Here is a 27,965-nt window from a genome sequence, read left to right on the forward strand (position 1 = left end):
AAGGGTTTGAGATTACTCTTTTATTCACCAGAATACATCCAATTTACTTGATAGTAACCAGATGCAGGTAATCAATATATATAGTCTATATCCTTATCAAAATAGAAAGCAAATGAACAAAACAACAACACATAAATAACAAAATTTCAAATGAACAGAAGGAAAACCAAATAACCAAAATAATCAAAACTCAAGCAAACTTTAAATAGAGGAATTACGCTAAGCATTCTTTTGCTGCTCCTTTTGCAGAATAGACTTATAGTCTGTGGCTTGCCTTGGAGACATAATAGACAAGCAGTTACTGATGGTAATAATCTTTTCAAGAGGAGTGGAAGTAGGTCTGTTTTGTTGGAGTGGGGTATTAAGGAAAAAGCCATGCAATACTGAGTATAAATGATATTACAGTCTTTGTCTCAAGACTTTCCAATGTTGTGAACTGATCTCCATGAAACTCTTCTGGATGACCCATCAGGACAAGTAAAAATTTACACGTGCACAGTCTTTCTGGATGACCAGCAGCTCTTGATTGATGTGCATCAGCACTTCTCTGAGTTCCTCCAAAAGTGTACACTTGCTGGAGGGAGGGGTGGTGAAAGTACTGCCTATTCAATCCACAGATTTCAAACTAAAGGAGGAAAATGCAGTCCACAATTGCTATGGACATTACAGAAGGGATGTAATAGTGGTATATTTGCTGTGCACACTTAATTCTCCTCCTGTAGCACTTCTCACCAAGGGAGATCCTGTCCTGGTCTGTGTCATGTTCGAGTTTCTGCTGGAGACCTTCAGACCTAGCAGAGCAAGGGAAAAAAGGTTTAGTTAGTGGTTGTCAATTCAGGTCTCCCTCTTACATCAGCTCTATTCAGTTGGACAATCCAGCATGACCTGTCTGTTAGCTGAGGTCAGTCCCTGCATCCCCAAATGTCATAGAATACCTGGGCTTCGATTTATAGCTCACCTTTTGAAACTGTTGAATTTGAACTGTGGACTATGCACTGTACTGGAATTTAGAGAAAAATGAGCATATTTTTCCACTGGTCCAGGTATATTATATTGACTAATAACCTTGTAGCTATGTCTGAATCTGAGTTCAAGAGAGGTATGAGCAACCTAGAATACCATATGGATGCCTTCTGGAGAACATGCCCAGAATTGAGGTGAAAGTTCTGATTATGTTTGCAGTGAAGGAACCTGCCGAGGTTCCATTTTTACCGCTGTACCTGCAAATACACAGAGAAGCCATCTCACATCAAATCCATGGGAAGTGCACAGATCCTGTAATCACTGAGAATGTGCTCCATGCAAATCTTCCCAGCGTACACACGGACATTAAAGGTGATTGTGATGTAGAAACAGAACAGCACCCCTGTAAGTCTATGGCTAGTGTAAGGCAATTTGTGAGAGAACAGAAGAGAAAATGTCCTCAGATCTTTCCGGAGAGATCACAGGAAGAAAGGAGTAGAAAATACCAAGAAATCCAGAGGATCATATATATTGTTTCATGGGCAAAATTCACATGAACTGTACCAGAACAATACTCTGAGTAGCTCCTTAGCTGCCTGAGGCTGAAATCCATGTGGGTGGTCATTCACCCAAAAAGGGAATTTATATAGGGAAAGGATATTCAAACGGCTTCTTCCAGCCTGTGTTCCTACCTGAACATTAATGCTTAATGTAAACATTCCCCAGGATACTCTGGAGGCATAAAAACAAATGTTGAGTGGTATATGTATGTACATAGTGACCGGAGCCTATAGACAGCTCAGTCAGTGATGTGCTGTGCCCCCATAAACCGTCATAGACTCAGGGATCTTTCCCTATTACCAGTCTTGCTTAGCAAATTCCCAAGGCTGTGTAGAGCAGTCTTGTTTCCCAGCAAAGGATCATATGTTGGTGGTGGACTAGACTCTTGTTCTAGTTCACTGTTTCAGACTTTCCCCAAACTGTGCAGCTTCTTCTAATCGGAGCTCTCTTTACCATAGCCCGAGTGACTTTATGCCCAAAGCTAGAATCATAGGAAATCTCTATAACCAGGATCCAAATTAACAAATTTTCTCCCTGTAATGTGATTGTGCCACAGTTATTTTGAGTAAGAAAGTAAAAGCTTGCATGGATTATCTCAGACTGAATCAGAATGTATGGAAGGGCTCTACCTATGGTACACTTTTACTCCTTGGCTGATGGACGTCTGGATAGATTCTCCTTCAAGGCTACTTTGGGACCACTACAACAGTGATGCTCCCTAGTTGCAATGGCAACACCTACTCCTTGTTGTGGAATCACTCGGTTAACTAAAACTTCTGTTCCACTTTCTGAACATGGTTTCTCATAGGGCTACCTGTTCTTACACTGCCAGACCCATTAGAAGCTCATCATTTCTCCTAAACCCATTGAGGCTGAAATTAACTGAGAGAAAATGATGTTGACCAACAGCACTTGCAGAATGCTACACAGATAACATAGGGGAGCGCTTTGGATTATCTGTGCACCTAAAGGGGCTCCTGAAACTGCCCTGTTCAGCATAGCTATGGGACTTTTGCTGGATGAAGATACAACTCCAAGCAACTCAAAATCTCAATGAATTAAATCCAAGCCAAACTCCCAGGGGAAGCTGTAGTTGCCAAGGTAGCTGGAAAGAAATGGTAGCAGGCAATGGGGAAAGCAACCTTGGAGAAGACACAGTGAGTGACACAACCTTCCAGTGGGCTTTGACAATTCACAAAGAACAGCGAAGGATCATAAACTCATGGATTTTATAGAGAAGCCTTGCCCTTACCTCCCTTAACTCCACTCCTATGATATGCTCCAAAGGATTTCAATGCAGATCAATAGTTTTGCCCACAATCACTTGAAAATCTAACTTTACAGGTGTTTTTGTGTCCTCTTTTTGGGGGGTTGCATTTCTAAAGGACTTTATTGTCCTGCTTCTACACCATAACAAAAAGGGTCCTGCAAGCTCCAGGCCTGTACCATTTGTTACCCCTGTGAAACACGACTCACTTGATCGTATTTCCCACTCCTCCCCCACACTTCACAAGATAATTCTGTTGAGATTTTTTTGTAAACAGAATAAATTAATAACAGGTGTCCTTTTGCTGTACAGAGCTACATGGAGATGCCAAATGACTGGGCAGCTGTCTTTCGTGTTTCATGGATGTAATGTGAACTCTTAGAATTCTTTTCTTATGAAACTTGGAAATAGAGGGAAACACAGGTTCATTACTGAAAACACACACACACACACACACACACACACACACACACACACACACACAGACAGACATACACAGATACACACTCCCACGCACATTGAAAACTTTGCTCTTATGCAGCACATTTCCTGTTGAGTGAGGAATTAGTGGGAACAATGCTGTGTACAAGTCTCTTAGACTCCAGCAGGCTGTGCTGCCCTGGCCTATACTCATTTCCACTTCAGGAAACCTTTCTATGCACATACTTGCTGGTCCTACGAGTAAGTTACATGTTCTGCACAGATAGCCTAAACAACACAACATCAAATTCCAAAGAGAGAGATTTCTAGGAAAAGACTCCATCAAGCTCTATGCTGACTCATCATAGGCCCCTCACTAAAACTACCCTGTTTCCTTCATAGAAAACCTTGGAAGCATCAGAGAAGTCAGTGTCTCATGGTCAGTTCCCAGGAACTTTTCATCACATTAGAGTTCATGTGACATTAAAACAACCTCAATGTCAGTCAGAAGGAGGCTAAAGAAATAACATACAGTGACTTTTCTGAATTGCAGCACTATGTACAATATTGAGAGGGAATCTATCCTGAAAGAATGCCGTGCCCATGATATAGTCAGCAAAGCAATGTCAGCAGAGGGATGCACTCTAGGATTCCATGCAAGATCATGGTGAAGCCCATAAGACAAACCAGAATCTTCCTGGGGGATACCTCTGTCCAGGGAAAGTGAAGAAATCTAATCCTTATTTTTAAAATAGCTGAATGGTTTAAGAATGTGTTGAGACAAATAAGAGAGGGGGCTCTACCTGGAACTGGACCGGTGATGCAAAGACTGCTGGCCAGCACAAAGCAGGAAGCTTCAGGTTTGTTGAGAGACCTTGGCTTAAAGGCCTAATTTGGATAATGACTGGACAAAACTGCATGTCATGAACTGGCCTCCCCGCATGCTCCCTAAGATGCAGGTCAGCACAGCAATGCACCTTTCTTGAAAACTGGGGGTATGTACTGATAACTTTGTTCTTGAAGTCTCAAATCTCTCATGGCAACCCTCAGCCTTTGAGAAACCTTTTCCACATCCTTGCTCTTCTAACCAGCTTCAGACTGTAAGGCCCAGACATGAACTCTCCAGGAGCACTCAAATAAGACAGGACTGACATGCTGCTCCTCAGGCTCTGTAGTTACCCAAGATCTATGAAGCATGAAGTCACCATCTTCATATAGAGGGGAAGGGGGGAGGAATAACAAAAGCCACCACAAATGACAATGAGAACCATTTCTTTGCCATTTCCACGAGGGTCTCCTCCTTGAAAACTACTTACTTCCTGGAGTCTCACACAATCCCTGAAAAGAAAATGAGCTCCAGGCTTTTGTTTCATCCCTCAAAGCCCTGTTCTAGTCTAAAGAGGGGCTCCCACATAGCACCCTCCATACATAATGGCATGTAGTGCTGTGCTGTGTGATCAACCTATCTCCCTTAATGAAGTGCAGATTCTCGAAGAGCAGGAGCATTTGCTTTCCAAACATGCAGTTTCTTGAAAAGGGGCTATCTCCACAGAAAGCCTTGTAAACCATCACATGAATGAACACTTGGATGAGACCTAGGTCAGGACATGGATCAGTCAATAGACAGTTACATTGGTTTGGCTATGGTTATGGTAAGACATGAGGACACCCTGACCCTGAGTCCTAACCCTACCTGCTCTTGCTTGGCTCTGGGGTCACAGATGTTCATTCCGGCCTCTTCACAGAGCCTCTTTGCCTCCACAGAGGATGCTGGCAGTTCAGTCTGCTCGACCAGCAGTTCTCTCTTCTCACTCAGCAAAATCTGTATATTGTTCTCCAATTGAGCTTGTTCACGCAGGAGCTGGGAGTGCCTGATGCTGAACCACAAACAAAAAATGGTAAATCCCAGCCAGCTTCTATTTGCCTGTCACTCCTGCAAGTCCAATCATCCCTTCAAGGAATCCCTCATCCCCAGACATCCCCAGACTAGAGCAACATTATACAAGTTAGCACCAATTAGAGGAGGTAAAATCCAGAGGACACATTCCACATGAATCAAAGTATTTCTGAAAATCCTGACACTAATACGGTTTATATAAATCAAGGTAGAAAAATGGTCCATAAGGGAGCTCATATGTCCATAGTATGCTGAAATCATCTGCAAGTAGAGGTCAAATGCCCTCTGAGGGAGGATAGAAGACCCAATAGCTGTACAATCCTGCCATGTGTTTCTCATGGATCATAGACATCCTGTCAGAGTCCTAGAGATTCAGAGTTGATTGATATTCCCATCATGGTGCAAACCTTTTCTATCTAGAGGATCCTAAATGGGGAAAATAAGAATTGGAGGGTCTTCTACACCCTTCACATGTAGGACAACTGAGTCCAAGAGCTACAAATCCGAGACCCTTGCCACAAGGCAGGCTTCTTGTTAAGAGTCAGACACTACAGAACCAGAGCCCTGACTTTGGTTCAAAGTCATACAGGACAGAAGCATTCCCTGCCTAGTGCTGGGTTCTCATCTCTGACAGCGACTCACAGGTAGGAACTGTTCACTTGTATGAGCTCCTTGTACCTCTCCATGGCATCACTTATTGAGTTGGTCATCATTTGCATAGCCATCATTCTCATCTCATGTTCGGATTGAAGTACTGGCAATTCGACATCCAGCCTGGGTTAGGTCAAGGCCAAAGGAACAAATAACGTTTTGAACTCATGATTTCAGAATTAGGAGAAATGTAAATAAAAAATATATAATAAAAAACTTCAAATTCAAGGAATGGTGGAAGGGAAGATAGTGGCAAACTCAAAAACCAGACCAAAACCCAACAGTGAGACTCCATCCACAGAAAATATTTACAAGTAAATAAGCAAATATTTGTTTTGAAATAAGGACTCCTTGGAATCCTGGGAGATATGGTTCTGCAAAGACTCACTATATAGGACGGTGCACAGCCTGAGAGCTGCCTGTTTGGGAATAACAACAGTCAAGACCACAGTGACCATTTCTAGGTCACAATAAACAATCCCTGGATAGTTAAAAAAATAAAAAACTAAAGATCAAAGCAGGTGAAACAAATTAGGTAAAATCAGACTGTTCTCTCCATTACTTAATCTCAGTATGTACCACGTACTTGCTCCTTCAAATTATTTGTACTGGTTAAGTTTATTATCCTGGGCACAGGACAACAGAGCCACGGTACCAACCGGAGGGACCTGACCTTCAAGAGCTGGCCAGGTGAGCATGATGGAATTGACTAGTTCAGGAAGAAGATTCCTCCAGTCTGTGCCATAGCTTTGGGCCCAAGAGAAAGCTGTGATGACATTTCTCTTGTTTTGAAAGCAGGTATACTCAATCCTTGGTTTCTATCGTTACATGAATTCCCAGAGGGCATAACTAAGTTTGACAGGGAAGAGGATTTATAGCACCTCCTCCCCTCAGGAGAGTCCTGGGTGCCACCAAGGTATACAGAAGGAGCAAAGTGCTCTGTTGATCAGTGTGGGCCTCCATGTACTCATCACTATCATGACCTGCAAAGTGTTGATCAAACAAATCCTCAGACCCCATCAAAGGTCCCAGATGTCCTGATCCTGAGTAAAACACCACATATACTTCCACATACACACATACCAACCCATATCCAAACACATTTAGAATGCCAACTACATCCATGGAGGTGCCATAGAATCAGAGTATAATGAACAAATCCAGAGGAAAGAGTGATGACGTGCAGGCATTTCATTCACACACACAGTTGCAGCAAGTGTGACCAGGTCCTTCCAGCTGCTGACAGAACCAATGCTAATCCAAGGAGCTCAGGGTCAAGTACAAAAAGGTTGACCCTAAACACACAGCACCTAGCTTATCTCACAAGCTAATGCATGCCAAGGCTCCTTAAAATCCAGGATGAGAGGTGAAACTTGTCGTGCTATGAGGAAATCTTGGGTTAGCAGAGAGAGATCACAAGAATGTGAACAGGTTACTTGGCATAGTGACTACCTGTGGTCCCAATCATCATAGATATAAAGGTCCAGGATTTGGTAAAGTTCATCCCTCTCGAATTGACACTTCTGGATTTCAAATTTGAGTTCCTCCAGTTCCTTTAGACACTCCTCTTGCTGACTGATGTCAGTTTGGGATGATGCCTTCCTACCAAAACCTGTAGATAGATAAACCCAAGTGAATTTGCATATTTGGTGGCCCATGGGAGGAAAAGACCATTCTGAATACCAAAAGGCAGTTGAGGAAGAGGAAATGGTAGACTGGGTGAATCCCTGAAAGAGCAGAAAAGCTATTTTGAAGCTGGACTTTAAGCTATGACCCTCTTCCCAACCTCTAATGCCATACACGTGCTACACTCACTATTACAGGACCCCTGTCACTGAAAGTTATAACCTGACTGAGACATAAACATCTGGGATAATGTTATCTCATATCAGATGTGGTGCAGTTAATCCTGCAGTTCATAATGCTTAGCCCCATCAAGCTCTAATCATCTGTGTTCCAGCCCAAAGTGTCTGAGAACTCAATTCATGACTAGGGGTGCATCCTTCCTTTTTCTCACCATCAGAGACTTATGTAACCGACAGTAATCTAGAGGATGAAGTGCTTCAACTCCCAACCATGGATGGTCACATTGTTAATCTCACAGTGCCTCCTCCTGCCATTCATTGACACTCACAGTTAAAAAGCTTCAAGAAAAGACACTGAAGGCTTTCCACTTTATGTCTTTCTCTCAAATTTAAGATTAGGAACTCCTGACTCTTGGTTTGCCTTTGAGATATCCCAAGGCTCCTGCCTGTAAGGCCTAGTCTTAGAAGGCACATCTCATACCTACCTCCTTGAAGATGTTCCCCAACTCTGCCCTGGACTCACCAAGCCTTCCCCAGAATGATTTCCTCCTTCCTGTTTCACTAGAGAGGGGGTCGGCTTCCCTCTGACCTGGTGTGGTCTCTCCTTGATCTCCACTTTCCTTCCGAAATAGCCTGAGCAGCTGGCGAAACATGCCTGCTTGTGAACCCAAAGGGAACTGAAGAAAGATCCCAAAGGCAGTTGGTGTCACCACAACCCTGGTGACATCACTGAAGATTCTAGGGATCTCTTAGATACAATAGATTGCCCAGTGAAGTGCTTACTGGTGATGTCACTGGAAAGTTCTATGGACTACCTACTAACCAGCTCTCCCCAAACTAATGATTTTCTGTGGGGACCCTTTCCTCCAGTCTCTCATGTGTCGCTGGGAATACCATTTGGCAACCTCTATTTCAAAGCTAGATATTTGTCTCTGCTTCATTAGAAGTCAACAATGCTTTTGCTGGGGAGGGTTGCTTACAACCCTGAATTGGAGAACAAATTTTTCTTAGCACCCAAATCTCTAGGGACCAAGGAGGAGGGAGACTTTTCTTAAAAGTAAATAAACTACTTGAGACAATGCATGTGACACACATTTCCATTCCTAAGCTTTTCCCTTTTTCTGGAGGCCAATATATTTCTTCTATACCTCTGAGTGTATAAAACCTGGAAATATTTGCTTACTGTGCAGTCCTTGAAAGCCGACATTGTTTCCATTTACATATCCATGTATTCCACAAAATCAAAGGTCTATAATCCTATTTTTTTGCAATAAAAACTCCTTTTCCATGGGAACATAGGGATCAACTACAGGGCATATATAAAAGAATAAGTTTCTGTCCCTTTTATATGTTATGTAGGACATCTTCCCTTTCTCAAATATAACAAGACAATTAACTTGGACATCAGTGAGCAAATGTCAACCTGGACCTTGTGTTACTACATCATAACTACATAGCCATCACTTGTCCAATATCATTCTTCATGAATAGCCAAGTCCAGGCATGAGAATATTGGGGGCTGCACCATGATCTTTTACTTCTAGCAAACATAAGAATCAGGAGGACAGGAAGGGAGTGGAATGGCCTGAAGTCAGGTTGAAGCTCAATTTTAATGGGTCCATAAGTTCAGGCGGGAGTCCATTTGGCATTGTGATATGTGGATTCTGTCTTCTTATCCGTGGTGTTATAATCCCACCTGAATGTGTGCTATAATGCCACCCAACCGCACAGATGTAAGAGTGAAAATCATGTATGACGTTTCTGGGAAGATCTCTGCCTTTTCCTACCATCTGGAGTTATACAACATCACTATGCAAAGCTCAGAAGAGAGGGGTGCAGATGTGCGTGCCTTAGAAGTTGAGGATCTTTTCTTCTGATTAGGGCACTTGTTTTTCCTATGTAATTTTTCCCTTGCTCTTTTACTAATGGTGGTTGACTTCTTTCCTGGTCTGAGGTAAACTGGACTCCAATCTTGTGGATTACTGAACCTTCTATTTTTGAGATGACAGGCCCACCAAGGGTCCTACTGCATACAGAAGGTATAAGTAAGTCTCATGGGCTGGAGTAAGTTAAAAAGGTCCGTGACAACAAAGAACTAATTAAGAAAACAAGAGACCAGCTGCTCATCAAGATCACAGTTGTATGATAGTAAGAAAATGTGAATAGGGCATCAGGTGAAAAGATAAATTAATTAGGAGGTCATAGGCCTAGAAGGGGTAGCCTTTGCTCTCAGTGGAGCTGCCATTCTTTCTGCCATTCCTCGCCCTCTGCCACAGGACCAGCGACTTACCCAAACAACTGGCTGGCCTTGCCAAAGACCTGGCAGTGCTTCTCCCTGTAGAATAGGACATGTAGAGTCCTTGAGGACTCACCAAGAGGTCTCCTCCACACAGGTTCCTTGTTGTCAAAGGGAAATGTTCCTGCAGAATCCTGCCATGGCAGCAGGAATTTCAACCTGGCTGCTCTTGGTCCAGCTCACTGGGTGCAGGCCTGAGGCCCAGGGGTATCTGGGGAAAGAAGCAGCACGCACTACCTCACAGCTCTCTCTTTGTTGGATGCAACTGCAAGGACTGTGATAGGATTTTTGTTTCTTTGTGTGCTTATTAGAAATACCTACAAAGCTGATTAATGTTGTAACATGCCTTCACACCCAGCATGCAGAATGTTTTTAAATCATCGTTGTTCCTGTTTTAGGTTTGGATTTTGTTCTTTAATCCCCTCAGGAAATTTCCCTGTGCTTAGAATATTAAGCACATGCTCAGGAGGGATCGATTATTCAAGTTAGCCAAAGCTTTTGTTCTCACCACCCACTCCACAGATGATGCCATTACATACTTTCAAATAAGAAAACAGTTATAGAGAAGTAAATTAACCTGTAAGCTGTCACAGAAGAAACACATCATGATTGTGGAGTGGCACCCCAGTATTTTGTATTTCCTAAGTTATTTTTATTTTAAACTTTTTTATTGGATTTTTTGTGTACATTTCATTTTTTTTAAATCCTTAAAGGTATCTTTTATTCCTCTCCTCCCATTTACAAGGTGGAATTTCACCTGTGATTGTTAGTCCAGATAGTTTGGTCAATGGCTTAGATATCACCTTGGCCTAGTTTCCTTGGCATGAGCTGTGTTAGAAGCAGGCTCAAAGGTTCAGGACTCAACAAATAATGAATTCCACTACATCTGGATACCTAGCCTCATACCCAGGAAGGGACTGGATTTCCAATCACTATTTAAAAAAATATGCAGTTCATTAACATGTAAAAAAATTTCTCATGTATATTAAAGTGTTTACCATCGTCATACAGTTTTTCAAATACCTGGCATTCATCTTTTTCCAAATCCTAAAATTTCTTTCTTATTCACATTTTCTTCTTTTGATTATTTCTGAGTATTATTATCATTTTTTAAAATTTTAGTGTTTTTAAATAGATATATACTTTTTATTCAAACCTTATTCCCGGGGTTGGGGATTTAGCTCAGCAGTAGAGCGCTTGCCTAGCAACCGCAAGGACCTAGGTTCGGTCCCCAGCTCTGAAAAACAAAAAGAAAAACAAACAAAAAAAAAAAACAAAAACAAAAAAAACAAACCTTATTCCCTTTCCCAGCTTTTGGTCCATAATTTCTTTCTTATTCAAATTTTCTTTTTCAATTATTTCTTACTATTATTATCATATTTTTAAATTTTATTTTTTAATAGATATATACTTTTTATTTACATTTCAAACCTATTCCCTTTCCCAGCTTTTGGTCCATAAGCCCCCCTGCCGTGCCCTCTCCCATATGTATGGTCCTTCAATCCACGCCACTTAGAAACCCCTTCCTGGACATTCCCCTGCACTGGGGTCCAACCTTGTTAAGAACAAGGGCTTCACTTCCACAGGTGCCCCATCAAGGCTATTCTCTCCTACATATGCTGTTGGACCCCTGGGTCAGTCCATGTATAGTCTTTTGCTAGTGGTTTATTTGGTTGGCATTGCTGTTCATATGGGGTTGCAAGCCCTTCAGCTCTTGGAATCCTTCCTCTAATTCCCATAAAGGGCGTCCTGTTCTCAGTTCAGTAGTTTACTGCTAGCTCTGACCTCTTTATTTGACATGCCCTGGATGTGTCTCTTAGGGGAGATGTATATCCGTTCCCTTTCAGTAAGCACTTTTTAGCTTCATCAATCTTACCTACTTTTGGTGGTTGTATATATATGGGCCACATGTGTGGCAGACTCTGAATGGCTGTTCCTTCAGTCTCTGCTTTAGATTTGGCCTCCATATCCCCTCCTATGGATATTTTTGTTCCCCATTTTAAGAACGAATGGGAGCATCTGCACTTTGGTCATCCCTCTTCTTGAGTTTCCTGAGATCTATAGATTGAATCTTGGGTAATTCGAGGTTTTGATCAATATCCACTTATCAATGAGTACATACTGTCAACGAGGGGTGCTGAGTACCTGGAAGAGAATGAGGGACAAGAGACGCGAAGAAGGACTCCAAGACAAGAGTCTGATCAAGGCGACAATTTTATTTTTCCCCAAGGCTGAATTTGTACCATAAAATGGGTAACAGAGAGAGGGGGAAGTAATAAACATTTACCCATGCCAAGGACACAATATTCATGTGGTCAGGGAATCGGCTGATGTTGACAGGTTGTCAGAAAGGTCACAGGTTTGTCATATCTATTAATCAACAAGATGTTGGTTTTTCAGAAAGGTTACAGGTCATGACATTGTGTATCTTAACGTCACACGTTATCATATGATTATTCATCTTGACCACCACATTTGTATTAGTCTTCTGCAGCTGGCTGGGGATTTTCCATGAACCCAGTCATACTTAATGCTAACCATAATAATAACATCAATAATGGAGGGCTTCAAGGCCATTGCTCCCATGAGCATACCACGTGTGTTTTTCTGTGATTGGATTACCTCACTGTGGATGATATTTTCTAGTTCTTTCCATTTGCCTATGAATTGAACGTAGTCATTGTTTTTGATAGTTGAGTGGTACTCCATTGTGTAGATGTACCACATTTTTCGAATCCATTCCTCTGTTGAAGGACATCTGAGTTCATTCCAGCTTCTGGGTATTATAAATAAGCCTGCTATGAACATAGTGCAGCATGCGTGTTATTGTATGTTGGAGCATCTTTTGGGTATATGCCCAGGACAGGTATAGCTGTGTGCTCAGGTAGTGGAATGTCCAATTTTCTGAGGAACCTTCAGACTGATTTCCAGAGTGCTTGAACCAGTTTGCCATCCCAGCAACAATGGACAAGTGTTTCTCTTTCTCCACGTCCTCCCCAGCCTCTGTTGTCACCTGAGTTTTTGATCTTAGCCATCCTGACTGGTGTGAGGTGGATTCTTAGGTTGTTTTGATTTGCATTTCCCTGATGACTAAGGATGTTGAGCATTTCTTTAGGTGCATTTCAGCTATTCGATATTCCTCAGCTGAGAATGTTTTCTTCAGCTCCGTACCCCATTTATAAACAGGGGTGTTTGGCTCTCTGTACTCTAACTTCTTGTGTTTTGTGTATACTTTGGATATTAGTCCTCTATCAGATGCAGGATTGGTAAAGATTCTTTCCCAATCTGTTGGTTGCCTTTTTGTCCTAATGACACTGTCCTTTGCCTTACAGAAGCTTTTCAGTTTTATGAGGTCCCGCCATTTGTCGATTCTTGATCTTAAAGCATAAGCCATTGGTATTCTGTTCAGGAAATTTTCCTTAGTGCTCATGTCTTTGAGACACTTCCCTACTTTTTATCTATTACTTTTAGTGTATCTGGTTTGATGTGGAGGTCCTTGATCCACTTGGACTTAAGCTTTGTACAGGGTAATAAGAATGGGTCAACTTACATTCTTTTACATGTTGACCTCCAGTTGAATCAGCACCATTTGTTAAAACTGCTATCTTTCTTCCATTGGATGTTTTACCTCCTTTGTCAAAGATCAAATGACCATAGGTGTGTGGGTTCATTTCTGTGTCTTCAATTATGTTCCACTGAGCTGCCTGTCTGTATGCCAATACCATACAAACTATTGCTCTGTAATACTGCTTGAGGTCAGAGATGGTGATTCCCCCAGAAGGTCTTTTATTGTTGAGTATAGTTTTGCTATCCTGGGTTTTATGTTATACCAAATGACGGCAAACTGCACTTTCTACCTTTATAAAGAATTGAGTGGGAATATTGTTGGTGATGGCATTGAATCTGTAGATTGCCTTTGGCAAAATGGCCATTTTTTACCATATTCATCCTGCCCATCTATGAGCATGGGAGATCTTTCCATCTGAGATCTTCTTCAATTTCTTTCTTCAGAGATTTGAAGTTCTTGTCCTACAGATTTTTTTACTTGCTTGGTTCAAGTAACAGCAAGTTATATTATAGTATTTGGGACTATTGTGAAGGGTGTCATTTCCTTAATTTCTTTCTCAGCCTGTTTACCCTTTGAGTAGAGGAAGGCTACTGAATTGTTTGAGTTAATTTTATACTCGGACAGTTTGCAAAGTTGTTGATCAGGTTAAGTAGTTCTCTGGCAAAATTTTGGTGTTGCTTATGTAGACTATCTTATCATCTTCAAATATTAGTCTTTTGATTTCATCCCTTCTAATTTTTATCCCTTTGACCTACTTTCATTGTTTGATTTCTATGGCTAGGACTTTAAGTACCATATTGAAAAGTAGGGAGAGAGTGGGTAGCCTTGTCTAGTCCCTGATTTTAGTGGGATTCCTTACATTTTCTCAGTTTCGTTTGATATTAGCTACTGGTTAGATGTATTTTGCATTTTCCTATATTTAGATATGGGCCTTTAATTCCTGATCTCTCCAGGACTTTATTAGTAAAAGGGTACTGAATTTTGTCAAATGATTTCTCTGCATCTAATGAAATGATCATGTGGGTTTTTTCCTTTGAGTTTGTTTATATGATGAATTTCGTTGATGGATTTCTGTATATTAGACCATCCCTGCATCCTTGCCATGAGGTCTACTTGATCATGATGGATGATTGTTTGGATGTGTTCTTGGATTCAGTTTGCAAGAATTTTATTGAGCATTTTTGCATCAATATTCATAAAGGAAATTGGTCTGAATTTCTCTATCTTTGTTGTATCTTTGTGTGGTTCAGGTATAAGAGTAATTGTGGCTTCATGGAAGGAATTTGGTAGTGCTCTGTCTGTTTGTATTTTGCGGAATAGTTTGGACAATATTGGTATGAAGTCTTCTATGAAGATCTGATAGAATTCTGCAGTAAATCCATCTGGTCCTGGGCTCTTTTTGGATGAAAGATGTTTAATAACAGTTTCTATTTCTTTATGAGTTATGGGGTTGTTTCGATGGTTTATTTGTTCCTGATTTAACTGTGGTACCTAGTATCTGTATAGAAAATTGTCCATTGTCTTCACATTTTCCAGTTTTGTTGAATATATGTTTTTGTAGTAGGATCTGATGATCTTCTTAATTTCTTCAGATTTTGTTGTTATGTCTCCCTTTTATTTCTGATTTTATTAATTTGGATGCACTTTCTGTAACCTCTGGTTAGTATGGCTAAGTGTTTATTTATCTTGTTGATTTTCTCAAAGAACCAGCTCCTGGGTTTGCTGATTCTTTTAATACTCGGTTTTGTTTCTTCTTGTTTGATTTCAGCCCTGAGTTTGATTATTTCCTGCCTTCTACTCCTCTAGGGTTTATTTAATTTTTTTTCTAGAGCTTTGAGGTGTGCTGTCAAGCTGCTGACATATGATCTCTCCTGTTTCTTTTTGCAGGCACTCGGAGCTGTGAGTTTTCCTCTTAGCGTTGCTTTTATTGTGTCCCATAAGTTTGGGTATGTTGTATCTTAATTTTCATTAAATTCTAAGAAGTCTTTAATTTCTTTCTTATGTCTCCAATGACCAAGTTGTCATTGACTTCAACTTCCATGTGTATGTGTGCTTTCTGTCCTATTTGTTGTTATTGATCAGCAGCCTTAGTCCGTGGTTTTTGAAAGGATGCATGGGATTATTTCTATCTTCCTGTACCTGTTGAGGCTTGTTTTGTGACCGATTATATGGTCAATTTTGGAGAAGTTACCATGAGATGCTGAGAAGAAGGTATATCCTTTGGTTTTAGGGTGGAATTTTCTATAAATATATGTTAAATCCATTTGTTTCATAACTTCTGATAGTCTTTCTATGTCTCTGTTTAATTTCTGTTTCCCTGATCTGTTCATTGATGAAAGTGGGGTGTTTAAATCTCCTACTATTATTGTTTGGTGCAATGTATGATTTTTTTGAGCTTTAGAAAGGTTTCTCATTGTTTAGGGACACAACTGCTATATACTTGACAAATATAGCAATAACCCAGAACATCCACAGGAAGCCTGTGACCGTTGGCCACAGGAGGATGAGTGTCTTTCAAAATTCATCATGATTTTTGATAAAATCTTCCGCATAATTGGTGGCTTGGCTTCCCTCAAACATGGTCCAGTTGTCTAGAATCTCCTCCTTGGACAGCATCTCATGCTTGTTTTTGTCTGACTCATACACCAGATGCTGGCCCTCAGCCTTCACATGGTCATAGTCCTGAGGGAGGATCCAGTGGTGAATCTCATCCTAGTCCAGCTTCCCATCCTTGTTCAGATCTGGGAAATCATTGAACTGCTCCCCAGACAAAACCCAGTCTGTCTCAGGGCAATTGTCCTCATGGGAAAAAGATGTCCACAATGTACTCATCCTAGTCCACAAAACCATCCCCGTTCTTGTTGATATCCTTCAGGGTTTCCAGAACTACAATCTCCTCATATGTTCTAAATCCTCTTAGTGTAGAAAAGCAATGAACCCGACCTGAGTAGCTGTCAGGTCACCGTCAAGGCCTTAAACCTCCTCTCATCTCGTGGAGGCAACTTTTTAAAGTTGTGATGATCAGAGCTATCTTGGAATTCAGCAAGGTTTCCCAGGTAGTAGCCATAGGTGGCCTGCTTGTATTCTTCCCAGGAGATCTTTTCCTCTATGTCCCTATCATAATCCTTTCAGAGTTTAGTCACATTTTGTTAGATTTATCTTTTCTGTACATGTTTGATCCAAACTTTCAGGACTTCAGTAGTAACAAGGCCACCTCCATCATTGTCAATTGGATCAACAATTTTCCCCAGCCTCTCCTGCTCTCGTCCAGGCTTAGCTGATCAAAGGTCTTGGAGTCCTCCTTGCCCAGGAAGACCTCATGATCGTATAGGAAGCTGTGCTTGTCCTCTGGAGGCCACTGGCCCTGCTCTGAATCGGGACAAACCATTTGCTCCTTGCTCATCATGCTCTTGGCCCTGAATGCCAGGACCAGTTCCAGCAGCAGCCCATGGGGAGTCCCAGGCTGACACCATGCACCACAATCGCGATCAAAGGGAGGCAGCAGGGAAGTAGGGGTTCAGAGCACCTTAGCTGCTGTCCATCCCCAGAGAGGGCTTTTGTTACATTTCAAATATTATCCCTTTTCCTGGTTTCCCATCCAAAAAAACCCTTATAACACGCCTCCCCCTTCTACTATAAGGGTCTTACCACACCCACCGAAACATCCAGGTCTACCTGCCTCCCTGTTCTGGATTCCCCTACACTGGGGCATCAAGCCTTGACAAGACCAAGGGCTTCTCCTCCCATTTGTGCCCAAGAAGGCCATCCTCTTCTACATATGCAGCTGTAGCCACGGGTCTGTCCATGTGTACTCTTTCAATGGTGGTTTCAGCCCTGGGAGCTCTGGGTGTTTTTTAGTGTTGTTCTTATGGGGCTGTAAACCCCTTCAGCTCCCTCAATCCTTTCTCTTACTCCTCCATTGGGGACCCTGCTCTCAGATGAATGGTTGGCTGCAAGCATCTGCCTCTGTATTTGTCATGCTCTTTACCCCACTCTTTTGAGCAGATCACCACAGAGCAACAAAGATGTATTGTCTTGGAGTGATGATGTATATACAAATAGATGATTTCTTATTTCCTAATGATGGTTCTATAAGAATTCCTAAAATTAGATTAGTAATTTTAAGCTTTTATAATAGGACTGCTATTATGTTCTTTCTGGTAATCAAAATTGCATTGAGAACCCTGCCATTCTTAAAGTGTCATGAGTGAATTGCTTCTGCAATACCAAGCAGGCATCTACAAATTAGAGCCCATTCTAAGAGAGTATAAACCAATTAACCAAGGTTCATAAAAAGAGAACTAATTATTTACTATAGGTACAAGGACTGAACATAAATAATTGACTAAATTTGCCTATAGGTAATTTTGCTTATTCTTTTCTCATAAAAATTACAGTTTTTAACTCTCCATGAACGTGCAGAGCCAGTGACAGATGGTGATGGTTTATCCTGATGTTTACTCTTCATGGATGTGCATGTAAACATTCTCTGTCGTAAACTGATTATCCAACTTATGATTTGAATTCCTGTGCAAACTTGTGGTGAACTTTTCACCATGTGATGCTGTGTTCAGAAAGATATACAAATGCTGAGGACAAAGAGAGAGAATCTTTTTAGACAGAACTGAACTGAAGAGAACAGAACTCAAGAAGAACTTAGAAGTAAAGGCATAGCGTTGAGAGTAAGGCATTGAGAGTAAGGAAATTATTGTGCCATAAGAGCAAGAGGAAAGGAGATAAGAAGAAGAGAGCAAGGAGAACCTTTTAAACCAAACTTTATGGAGGCAAACTTTTGTAGAAATTTTAGGAAAACTGAAGAACTTAAAAATAAAGGTTAAAATCACTGCTCTTCAGCCTTCAGCCTGGCTCACTGGCTAGCCTCAGCTCTTCAGTCAGGTTCACTGGCTAGCCTCTACTCTTCAGTAAGGCTCACTGGCTAGCCTGTGCTCTACAGTCAGGCTCACTGGCTAGCCTGTGCTCTTCAGTCAGGCTCACTGGCTAGCCTCTGCTCTTCAGTCAGGCTCACTGGCTAGCCTGTGCTCTTCAGTCAGGCTCACTGCCTGGCCTCTGCTCTTCAGTCAGGCTCATTGCCTAGTGTGTCCTCTTCAGCTGGGCTCACTGGCCTATGGGGCCCTAGCACATCACTTAACCATCTGCTCATGACTGCCTGACCACAATGACAACCTGGCTGCACTGACTTCTTAAAGTTGTCCTCTAGAAAGAGCACAAGAAACCAAAGAGAAACACCATAGGGACCTTTTCCAATGGGCTTTTTTCAACCTTAAGTACTTTCGTTATTTCTTTTAAAAAGTGAAATATAATTTCTGTAATTCATATGGCCAAGAGAGCTGTGCAGTAGTCATTGCTTTATGGAATTTGGTGCTAAATCAAAAGATTCCTTTATTCTATTACGATGTTATGTGTATGTTATAAGATGTATCTTTGGAAAACACAACACCAAATTCCTAAAATCTAAATGTTTTAAGATGTCAGCTCATGGAGAAACATAACTGCTTAACTATCTAGACTGGCCTTTTTTGCTATTCTGCAGGTAGTATCAATTTTCCACATTACTTCCATGATTTTCAAGAATGATTAAGAGAAAAAGAAGTTGAACATAATGGCCAGAGAGGGGATTCTGTCAAGTTGTCTTGTGTGGGACAAGATACCAAGCTTTGACTGGTATGCCTAAAACCACCTGTTCCCGAAACTGACAGAACTTACAGAAAATACATACTTTCTTATCATTCCTCTGCCCCGATGGTCAGAGATTTATTGAGCACCTACTACGATCCTAGCACTGTGCATCTAAGGGAGTAATGGTGAATCAAAAACTTAATAAAAAGCTTAATTAAGGAATAAAGAAAAATGAACCATAATTTTGAAACTCAGAATTCAATATAGGCAAAACCACCATTTCTTTTTTTTTTTAACTTGAGTATTTCTTATATACATTTTGAGTATTATTCCCTTTCTTGGTTTCCGGGCAAACATCCCCCTCCCCCTTCCCCTTCTTCATGGGTGTTCCCCTCCCCACCCTCCCCCCATTGCCGCCCTCCCCACAACAATCTAGTTCACTGGGGGTTCAGTCTTAGCAGGATCAAGGGCTTCCCCTTCCACTGGTTTTCTTACTAGGATATCCATTGCTACCTATGAGGTCAGAGTCCAGGGTCAGTCCATGTATAGTCTTTAGGTAGTGGCTTAGTCCCTGGAAGCTCTGGTTGCTTGGCATTGTTGTACATATGGGGTCTCGAGCCCCTTCAAGCTCTTCCAGTTCTTTCTCTGATTCCTTCAACGAGGGTCCTATTCTCAATTCAGTGGTTTGCTGCTGGCATACGCCTCTGTGTTTGCTGTATTCTGACTGTGTCTCTTGGGAGAGATCTACATCTGGCTCCTGTCAGCCAGCACTTCTTTGCTTCATCCATCTTGTCTAATTGGATGGCTGTATATGTATGGGCCACATGTGGGGCAGGCTCTGAATGGGTGTTCCTTCTGTGTCTGTTTTAATCTTTGCCTCTCTATTCCCTGCCAAGGGTATTCTTGTTCCCCTTTTAAAGAAGGAGTGAAGCATTCACATTTTGATCATCTGTCTTGAGTTTCATTTGTTCTAGGCATCTAGGGTAATTCAAGCATTTGGGCTAATAGCTAATAGCCACTTATCAATGAGTGCATACCATGTGTGTTTTTCTGTGAGTGGGTTACCTCACTCAGGATGATACTTTCCAGTTCCAACCATTTGCCTACGAATTTCATAAAGTCATTGTTTTTGATAGCTGAGTAATATTCCATTGTGTAGATGTACCACATTTTCTGTATCCATTCCTCTGTTGAAGGGTATCTGGGTTCTTTCTAGCTTCTGGCTATTATAAATAAGGCTGCAATGAACATAGTGGAGCACGTGTCTTTTTTATATGTTGGGGCATCTTTTGGGTATATGCCCAAGAGAGGTGTAGCTGGATCCTCAGGCAGTTCAATGTCCAATTTTCTGAGGAACCTCCAGACTGATTTCCAGAATGGTTGTACCAGTCTGCAATCCCACCAACAATGGAGGAGTGTTCCTCTTTCTCTGCATCCTCGCCAGCATCTGCTGTCACCTGAGTTTTTGATCTTAGCCATTCTCACTGGTGTGAGGTGAAATCTCAGGGTTGTTTTGATTTGCATTTCCCTTATGACTAAAGATGTTGAACATTTCTTTAGGTGTTTCTCAGACATTCGGCATTCCTCAGCTGTGAATTCTTTGTTTAGCTCTGAACCCCATTTTTTAATAGGGTTATTTGTCTCCCTGCGGTCTAACTTCTTGAGTTCTTTGTATATTTTGGATATAAGGCCTCTATCTGTTGTAGGATTGGTAAAGACCTTTTCCGAATCTGTTGGTTGCCGTTTTGTCCTAACCACAGTGTCCTTTGCCTTACAGAAGCTTTGCAGTTTTATGAGATCCCATTTGTCGATTCTTGATCTTAGAGCATAAGCCATTGGTGTTTTGTTCAGGAAATTTTTTCCAGAGCCCATGTGTTCCAGATGCTTCCCTAGTTTTTCTTCTATTAGTTTGAGTGTGTCTGGTTTGATGTGGAGATGCTTGATCCACTTGGACTTAAGCTTTGTACAGGGTGATAAGCATGAATCGATCTGCATTCTTCTACATGTTGACCTCCTGTTGAACCAGCACCATTTGCTGAAAATGCTATCTTTTTTCCATTGGATGGTTTTGGCTCCTTTGTCAAAAATCAAGTGCCCATAGGTGTGTGGGTTCATTTCTGGGTCTTCAATTCTGTTCCATTGGTGTATCTGTCTGTCTCTGTACCAATACCATGCAGTTTTTATCACTATTACTCTGTTATACTGCTTGAGTTCAGGGATAGTGATTCCCCCTGAAGTCCTTTTATTGTTGAGGATAGTTTTAGCTATCCTGGGTTTTTGAATTGGATTGGTATTTTGATGGGGATTGCATTGAATCTGTAGATCGCTTTTGGTAAAATGGCCATTTTTACTACATTAATCCTGCCAATCCATGAGCATGGGAGATCTTTCCATCTTCTGAGGACTTCTTCAATTTCTTTCTTCAGAGTCTTGAAGTTCTTATTGTACAAATCTTTTACTTGCTTGGTTAAAGTCACACCGAGGTACTTTATATTATTTGGGTCTTTATATTATTTGGGTCTATTAGGAAGGGTGTCGTTTCCCTAATTTCTTTCTCGGCTTGTTTCTCTTTTGTGTAGAGGAAGGCTACTGATTTATTTGAGTTAATTTTATACCCAGCCACTTTGCTGAAGTTGTTTATCAGCTTTAGTAGTTCTCTGGTGGAACTTTTGATATCACTTAAATATACTATCATATCATCTGCAAATAGTGATATTTTGACTTCTTCTTTTCTGATCTGTATCCCCTTGACCTCCTTTTGTTGTCTGATTGCTCAGGCTAGAACTTCAAGAACTATATTGAATGAGTAGGGAGAGAGTGGGCAGCCTTGTCCAGTCCCTGATTTTAGTGGGATTAGTTCAAGTTTCTCTCCATTTAGTTTAATGTTAGCAACTGGTTTGCTGTATATGTCTTTTACTATGTTTAGGTATGGGCCTTGAATTCCTATTCTTTCCAGGACTTTTATCATGAAGGGGTGTTGAATTTTGTCAAATGCTTTCTCAGCATCTAATGAAATGATCATGTGGTTTTGTTCTTTCAGTTTGTTTATATAATGGATCACGTTGATGGTTTTTCGTATATTAAACCATCCCTGCATGCCTGGGATGAAGCCTACTTGATCATGGTGGATGATTGTTTTGATGTGCTCTTGGATTCGGTTTGCCAGAATTTTATTGAGTATTTTTTGCGTCGATATTCATAAGGGAAATTGGTCTGAAGTTCTCTTTCTTTGTTGGGTCTTTGTGTGCTTTAGGTTTAAGAGTAATTGTGGCTTCATAGAAGGAATTCGGTAGGGCTCCATCTGTTTCAATTTTGTGGAATAGTTTGGATAATATTGGTATGAGGTCTTCTATGAAGGTCTGATAGAATTCTGCACTAAACCCGTCTGGACCTGGGCTCTTTTTGGTTGGGAGACCTTTAATGACTGCTTCTATATCCTTAGGAGTTATGGGGTTGTTGAACTGGTTTATCTGTTCCTGATTTAACTTCGGTACCTGGTATCTGTCTAGGAAATTATCCATTTCCTGCAGATTTTCAAGTTTTGTTGAATATAGGCTTTTATAGTAAGATCTGATGATTTTTTGAATTTCCTCTGAATCTGTAGTTATGTCTCCCTTTTCATTTCTGATTTTGTTAATTTGGATACACTCTCTGTGTCCTCTCGTTAGTCTGGCTAATGGGTTATCTATATTGTTGATTTTCTCAAAGAATCAACTTTTGGTTCTGTTGATTCTTTCTATTGTCCTTTTTGTTTCTACTTGGTTGATTTCAGCTCTGAGTTTGATTATTTCCTGCCTTCTACTCCTCCTGGGTGTATTTGCTCCTTTTTGTTCTAGAGCTTCTGGATGTGCTGTCAAGCTGCTGACATATGCTCTTTCCTGTTCCTTTCTGCAGGCACTCAGCGCTATGAGTTTTCCTCTTAGCACAGCTTTCATTGTGTCCCATAAGTTTGGGTATGTTGTACCTTCATTTTCATTAAATTCTAAACAGTCTTTAATTTCTTTCTTTATTTCTTCCTTGACCAGGTTATCATTGAGTAGAGCATTGTTCAATTTCCACGTATATGTGTGCATTCTTCCCTTATTGTTATTGAAGACTAGTTTTAGGCCGTGGTGGTCCGATAGCACGCATGGGATTATTTCTATCTTTCTGTACCTGTTGAGGCCCGTTTTTTGACCAATTATATGGTCAATTTTGGAGAAAGTACCATGAGGAGCTGAGAAGAAGGTATATCCTTTTGCTTTAGGATAGAATGTTCTATAAATATCTGTTAAGTCCATTTGGCTCATGACTTCTCTTAGTCTGTCTACGTCTCTGTTTAATTTCTGTTTCCATGATCTGTCCATTGATGAGAATGGGGTGTTGAAGTCTCCTACTATTATTGTGTGAGGTGCAATGTATGTTTTGAGCTTTAGTAAGCTCATACATTTACGTATGTAGGTGCCCTTGTATTTGGGGCATAGATATTTAGGATTGAGAGTTCATCTTGGTGGATTTTTCCTTTGATGAATATGAAGTGTCCTTCCTTATCTTTTTTGATGACTTTTAGTTGAAAATAGATTTTATTTGATATTAGAATGGCTACTCCAGCTTGCTTCTTCTGACCATTTGCTTGGAAAGTTGTTTTCCAGCCTTTCACTCTGAGGTAGTGTCTGTCTTTGTCTCTGAAGTGTGTTTCCTGTAGGCAGCAGAATGCAGGGTCCTCATTGCGTATCCAGTTTGTTAACCTATGTCTTTTTATTGGGGAGTTGAGGCCATTGATGTTGAGAGATATTAAGGAATAGTGATTATTGCTTCCTGTTATATTCATATTTGGATGTGAGGTTATGTTTGTGTGCTTTTCTTCTCTTTGTTTTGTTGCCAAGAAGATTAGTTTCTTGCTTCTTCTAGGGTATAGCTTGCCTCCTTGTGTTGGGCTTTACCATTTATTATCCTTTGTAGTGCTGGATTTGTAGAAAGATATTGTGTAAATTTGGTTTTGTTATGGAATATCTTGGTTTCTCCATCTATGCTAATTGAGAGTTTTCTAGGATACAGTAACCTGGGTTTGCATTTGTGTTCTCTTAGTGTCTGTGTGACGTCTGTCCAGGATCTTCTGGCTTTCATAGTTTCTGGCGAAAAGTCTGGTGTAATTCTGATAGGTCTGCCTTTATATGTTACTTGACCTTTTTCCCTTACTGCTTTTAATATTCTTTCTTTATTTTGTGCGTTTGGTGTTTTGACTATTATGTGACGGGTGGTGTTTTTTTTCTGGTCCAAACTATTTGGAGTTCTGTAGACTTCTTATATGCCTATGGGTATCTCCTTTGTTAGGTTAGGGAAGTTTTCTTCTATGATTTTGTTGAAGATATTTACTGGTCCTTTGAGCTGGGAGTCTTCACTCTCTTCTATACCCATTATCCTTAGGTTTGATCTTCTCATTGAGTCCTGGATTTCCTGTATGTTTTGGACCAGAAGGTTTTTCCGCTTTACATTATCTTTGACAGTTGAGTCAATGATTTCTATGGAATCTTCTGCTCCTGAGATTCTCTCTTCCATCTCTTGTATTCTGTTGGTGAAGCTCGTATTTACAGCTCCTTGTCTCTTCTTTTGGTTTTCTATATCCAGGGTTGTTTCCATGTGTTCTTTCTTGATTCCTTCTATTTCCATTTTTAATTCCTTCAACTGTTTGTGTTTTCCTGGAACTCTTTCAGGGATTTTTGTGACTCCTCTCTATGGGCTTCTACTTGTTTATTTATGATTTCCTGGAATCCTTTCAGGGATTTTTGTGACTCCTCTCTATGGGCTTCTACTTGTTTATTTATGTTTTCCTGGAATTCTTACAGGGATTTTTGCGATTCCTCTCTGTAGGCTTCTACTTGTTCTCTAAGGGAGTTCTTCATGTCTTTCTTGAAGTCCTCCAGCATCATGATCAAATATGATTTTGAAACTAGTTCTTGCTTTTCTGGTGTGTTTGGATATTCCGTATTTGCTTTGGTGGGAGAATTGGGCTCCGATGATGCCATGTAGTCTTGGTTTCTGTTGCTTGGGTTCCTGCGCTTGCCTCTCGCCATCAGATTATCTCTAGTGTTACTTTGTTCTGCTATATCTGACAGTGGCTAGACTGTCCTATAAGCCTGTGTGTCAGGAGTGCTGTAGACCTGTTTTCCTGTTTTCTTTCAGCCAGTTATGTGGACAGAGTGTTCTGCTTTCGGGCGTGTAGTTTTCCCTATCTACAGGCCTTCAGCTGTTCCTGTGGGCCTGTGTCTGGTGTTCACCACGCAGGTCACTTGCAGTGGAAAATTTGGCATTACCTGTGGTCCCGAGGCTCAAGTTTGCTCATGGGGTGCAGACTACGAGCTCTCCGCGGGGCAGCAACCAGGGAGATCTGTGCCGCCCTTTCCGGGAGCCTCTGTGCACCAGGGTTCCAGATGGCTTTTGGTGTTTTCCTCTGGCATCAGAGATGTGTGCAGAGTGTAGTCTCTTCTGGTTTCCCAGGTGTGTCTGCCTCTCTGAAGGTTTAGCTCTCCCTCCCACGGGATTTGGGTGCAGAGAACTGTTTATCCGGTCTGTCCCTTCAGGTTCCGGCAGTGTCTCAGGCGCAGAGGTCCTGCCGCTCCTGGGCCCTCCCCCACCAATACCACCATTTCTTTAACTGGTGATTTCTGAAAACTTCATCATTTTTTCCATGGGCTTCTACAGTAATGATACTCAGTCTCAGTTTTGTAAGACACAAACAGGCAACTCACACTTCTTTCTTGGCTCCCACAACTGTCAAAGGGAACAACACTGTTGCTGTCCATTGTGCTTCCCTATCAATCCTGCTATGGATGGTAATAAATTCCAGTCCTTTAAATATGTAAACAGGCCACCACTTGAGGGGAAAGTTGTTATAATTACCCAAACCGGTATACTCTCTAAAATTTTCACGTACATTTTACTGATATCACAAAGCAAATTCACCACAAATATTTAACCAATGAAAACAGAAATATTGAATGGCTCTGCAAATAGGATCAATAATCACATTCACTTGAAAACAACTATCATGGAAACAAACGACGTAATAGGAGAAAAGATACATCACTGAAAGATACAGAAGCAGCAAAAAAGACATTACATTTCTTGGTTTAAAAGTTAGGTGATACACTTGATCTTTAAAGACAGGCAATGTACTTGATCTTTAAGCCCTTCAACTGTGCCCTCTCTACGTAGAAACTGCAGTAATGACAATCTTTTGTAAGATTTATTTATTTATATGTGAGACAATGCAGCTGTCTTCAGACACACAAGAAGAGGGCATCAGTACTCCTTACAGATGGTTGTGAGCCACCATGTGGTTGCTGGGATTTGAATTCAGGACCTCTGGAGGAACACTTGGTGCTCTTACCCACTGAGCCATCTCTCCAGCCCTCACAATGGCCTCTTACACAGCATCACAGTGGTCTATTTCACTAGATGGCTCCAGGGTGATAACAGAGAAACTTTCACAGTTCCTGAGCACTTCTGAGTTCAAATACCACCAGTGCCAACTCTGTGCTGTTGGCACATTCTGACCTGTCTCCTAAGGGATGTCAGCCACAAAAGGGACGGGTTAGCACCACACAGCATTCACTGCCCAATCGTAAAAACCCCCTCGATTCTGAAAAAGCCACATTCCATGCTTGCTCCATATTTGAGGAAGCCAAATGGCTGATCTGGCTCAAGGCTCTACTTTTCTTAGCTCATCAACTTTCTTTTTCCTGTTCTTGTCACATTTTTTATGCTGCAACTACACTGCAATGTGTGAAGGAAACCACCATAAACTCTGGGTGCCACCTCTTGAAATTTAAAATTCACAAAACAATTCATGGCTTTCTAATCAGCACCATGGAAAATAAACAAAAACAAGCAAAACCATTCCAAAGGAACTTGCTGATCTGGAGGTCTGCTTATAGCAGGCAGGAAAGAATTAAATCATGCAGAACTGTAATCTCTCAGAGCTTTGGAGGCTAAAAAAGAGGAAATCTCTGTTTATGTTCCCTTTTTCCGCGTAATTGAAGAAGGGTATTTTACATCCTCCAAATACAATCTCTTGCAAGGGGCAACCAATTACAAAGTAGATCAGAAGAAATCTATTAAATAAAAATTCATTGCCTGAGGTTTTAAGGAAATATTTTCTCATGATCCCTGTCCTTTAACATACAATAGAAACATTACAGGGAGTGTGCCACCAGGCTAAGCTGCCTCTGAAAAGCCTGTCCTGCCCTGGCAGGTACAGGCCATTTAATTCCACATCAACTGGAGAGGTGTGACAGCCCCAAGTTGCTCTGGGGATGTCAGAGCACAGCTCTCATGCACACTCCAGAGCACCTCTCCACTCTTTCCCAATGCCATAGGCTTTCCAATCCCTGCTTCAGCTCTCCATACATCCCTGAACACTCCCTTCCCCTACCCAATGGGCTCACTTTGCATTGCCTCCTTCTGCCACTGCTTTCCCAGGGCTGGAGTGGGGGCTGCCCAGAAGGAGCCTAAGGAGGGACGCGGGTCTCCTACCTACCTTGATGATGCTGCTCTTAGGGTGCAGCCCGCCCTGCTTGAGGCTTGCTGTCCCTGGGGAGCAGACCGGAGGTCGGCAGGGGTCCGCGCGGGCGCCAGGCCTCCAGGTCCCCTGGCAGGACTAGCCTTGGGTTCTTCCCTGGAAACTGCAGGGTGGAGTCGCCATTGGAAACCCCGCCACTGTCTTAGCGCGCCCTCCCGTGGCCGAGGTGACCCCCAACCCCGTTACCGCCCCCTTCTCTGTCAGCTTCTTCTGATTTTTCTTTTCTTTTTTTTCTTTTCTCTTTTTGTTCGCGACGTGGCGCCTGCGAAGAGCTCGTCTCCAGGAAGGAGGACATCGTGCAGGCAGAATCACCTCTGGGCCCTGCTGGGGTCGGAGAGGG

At 41.6% G+C, this 27,965-nt stretch overlaps 1 protein-coding gene and 1 pseudogene across 1 annotated transcript; both read right to left on the bottom strand.

Moving 5' to 3' along the window:
• LOC148003408 (disks large homolog 5-like) lies at positions 1-27,764 on the bottom strand. The gene is made up of 6 exons (XM_087568640.1): positions 27,584-27,764; positions 9,855-10,071; positions 7,212-7,371; positions 5,751-5,882; positions 4,905-5,088; positions 1-791 (listed from the first exon to the last, which is right to left on the bottom strand). The coding sequence occupies exons 2-6, from the start codon at positions 9,913-9,915 to the stop codon at positions 786-788; spliced, it is 543 nt and encodes a 180-aa protein (XP_087424766.1). The 5' UTR covers positions 9,916-10,071; positions 27,584-27,764; the 3' UTR covers positions 1-785.
• LOC148003409 (reticulocalbin-1 pseudogene) lies at positions 15,943-16,834 on the bottom strand (annotated as a pseudogene).
• Positions 27,765-27,965: the final 201 nt, after the last annotated feature.

This window comes from Rattus norvegicus, chromosome 9, assembly GCF_021556685.1.
Source record: "Rattus norvegicus strain SHRSP/BbbUtx chromosome 9, alternate assembly SHRSP_T2T, whole genome shotgun sequence".
Classification (NCBI taxonomy): Eukaryota; Metazoa; Chordata; class Mammalia; order Rodentia; family Muridae; genus Rattus; species Rattus norvegicus.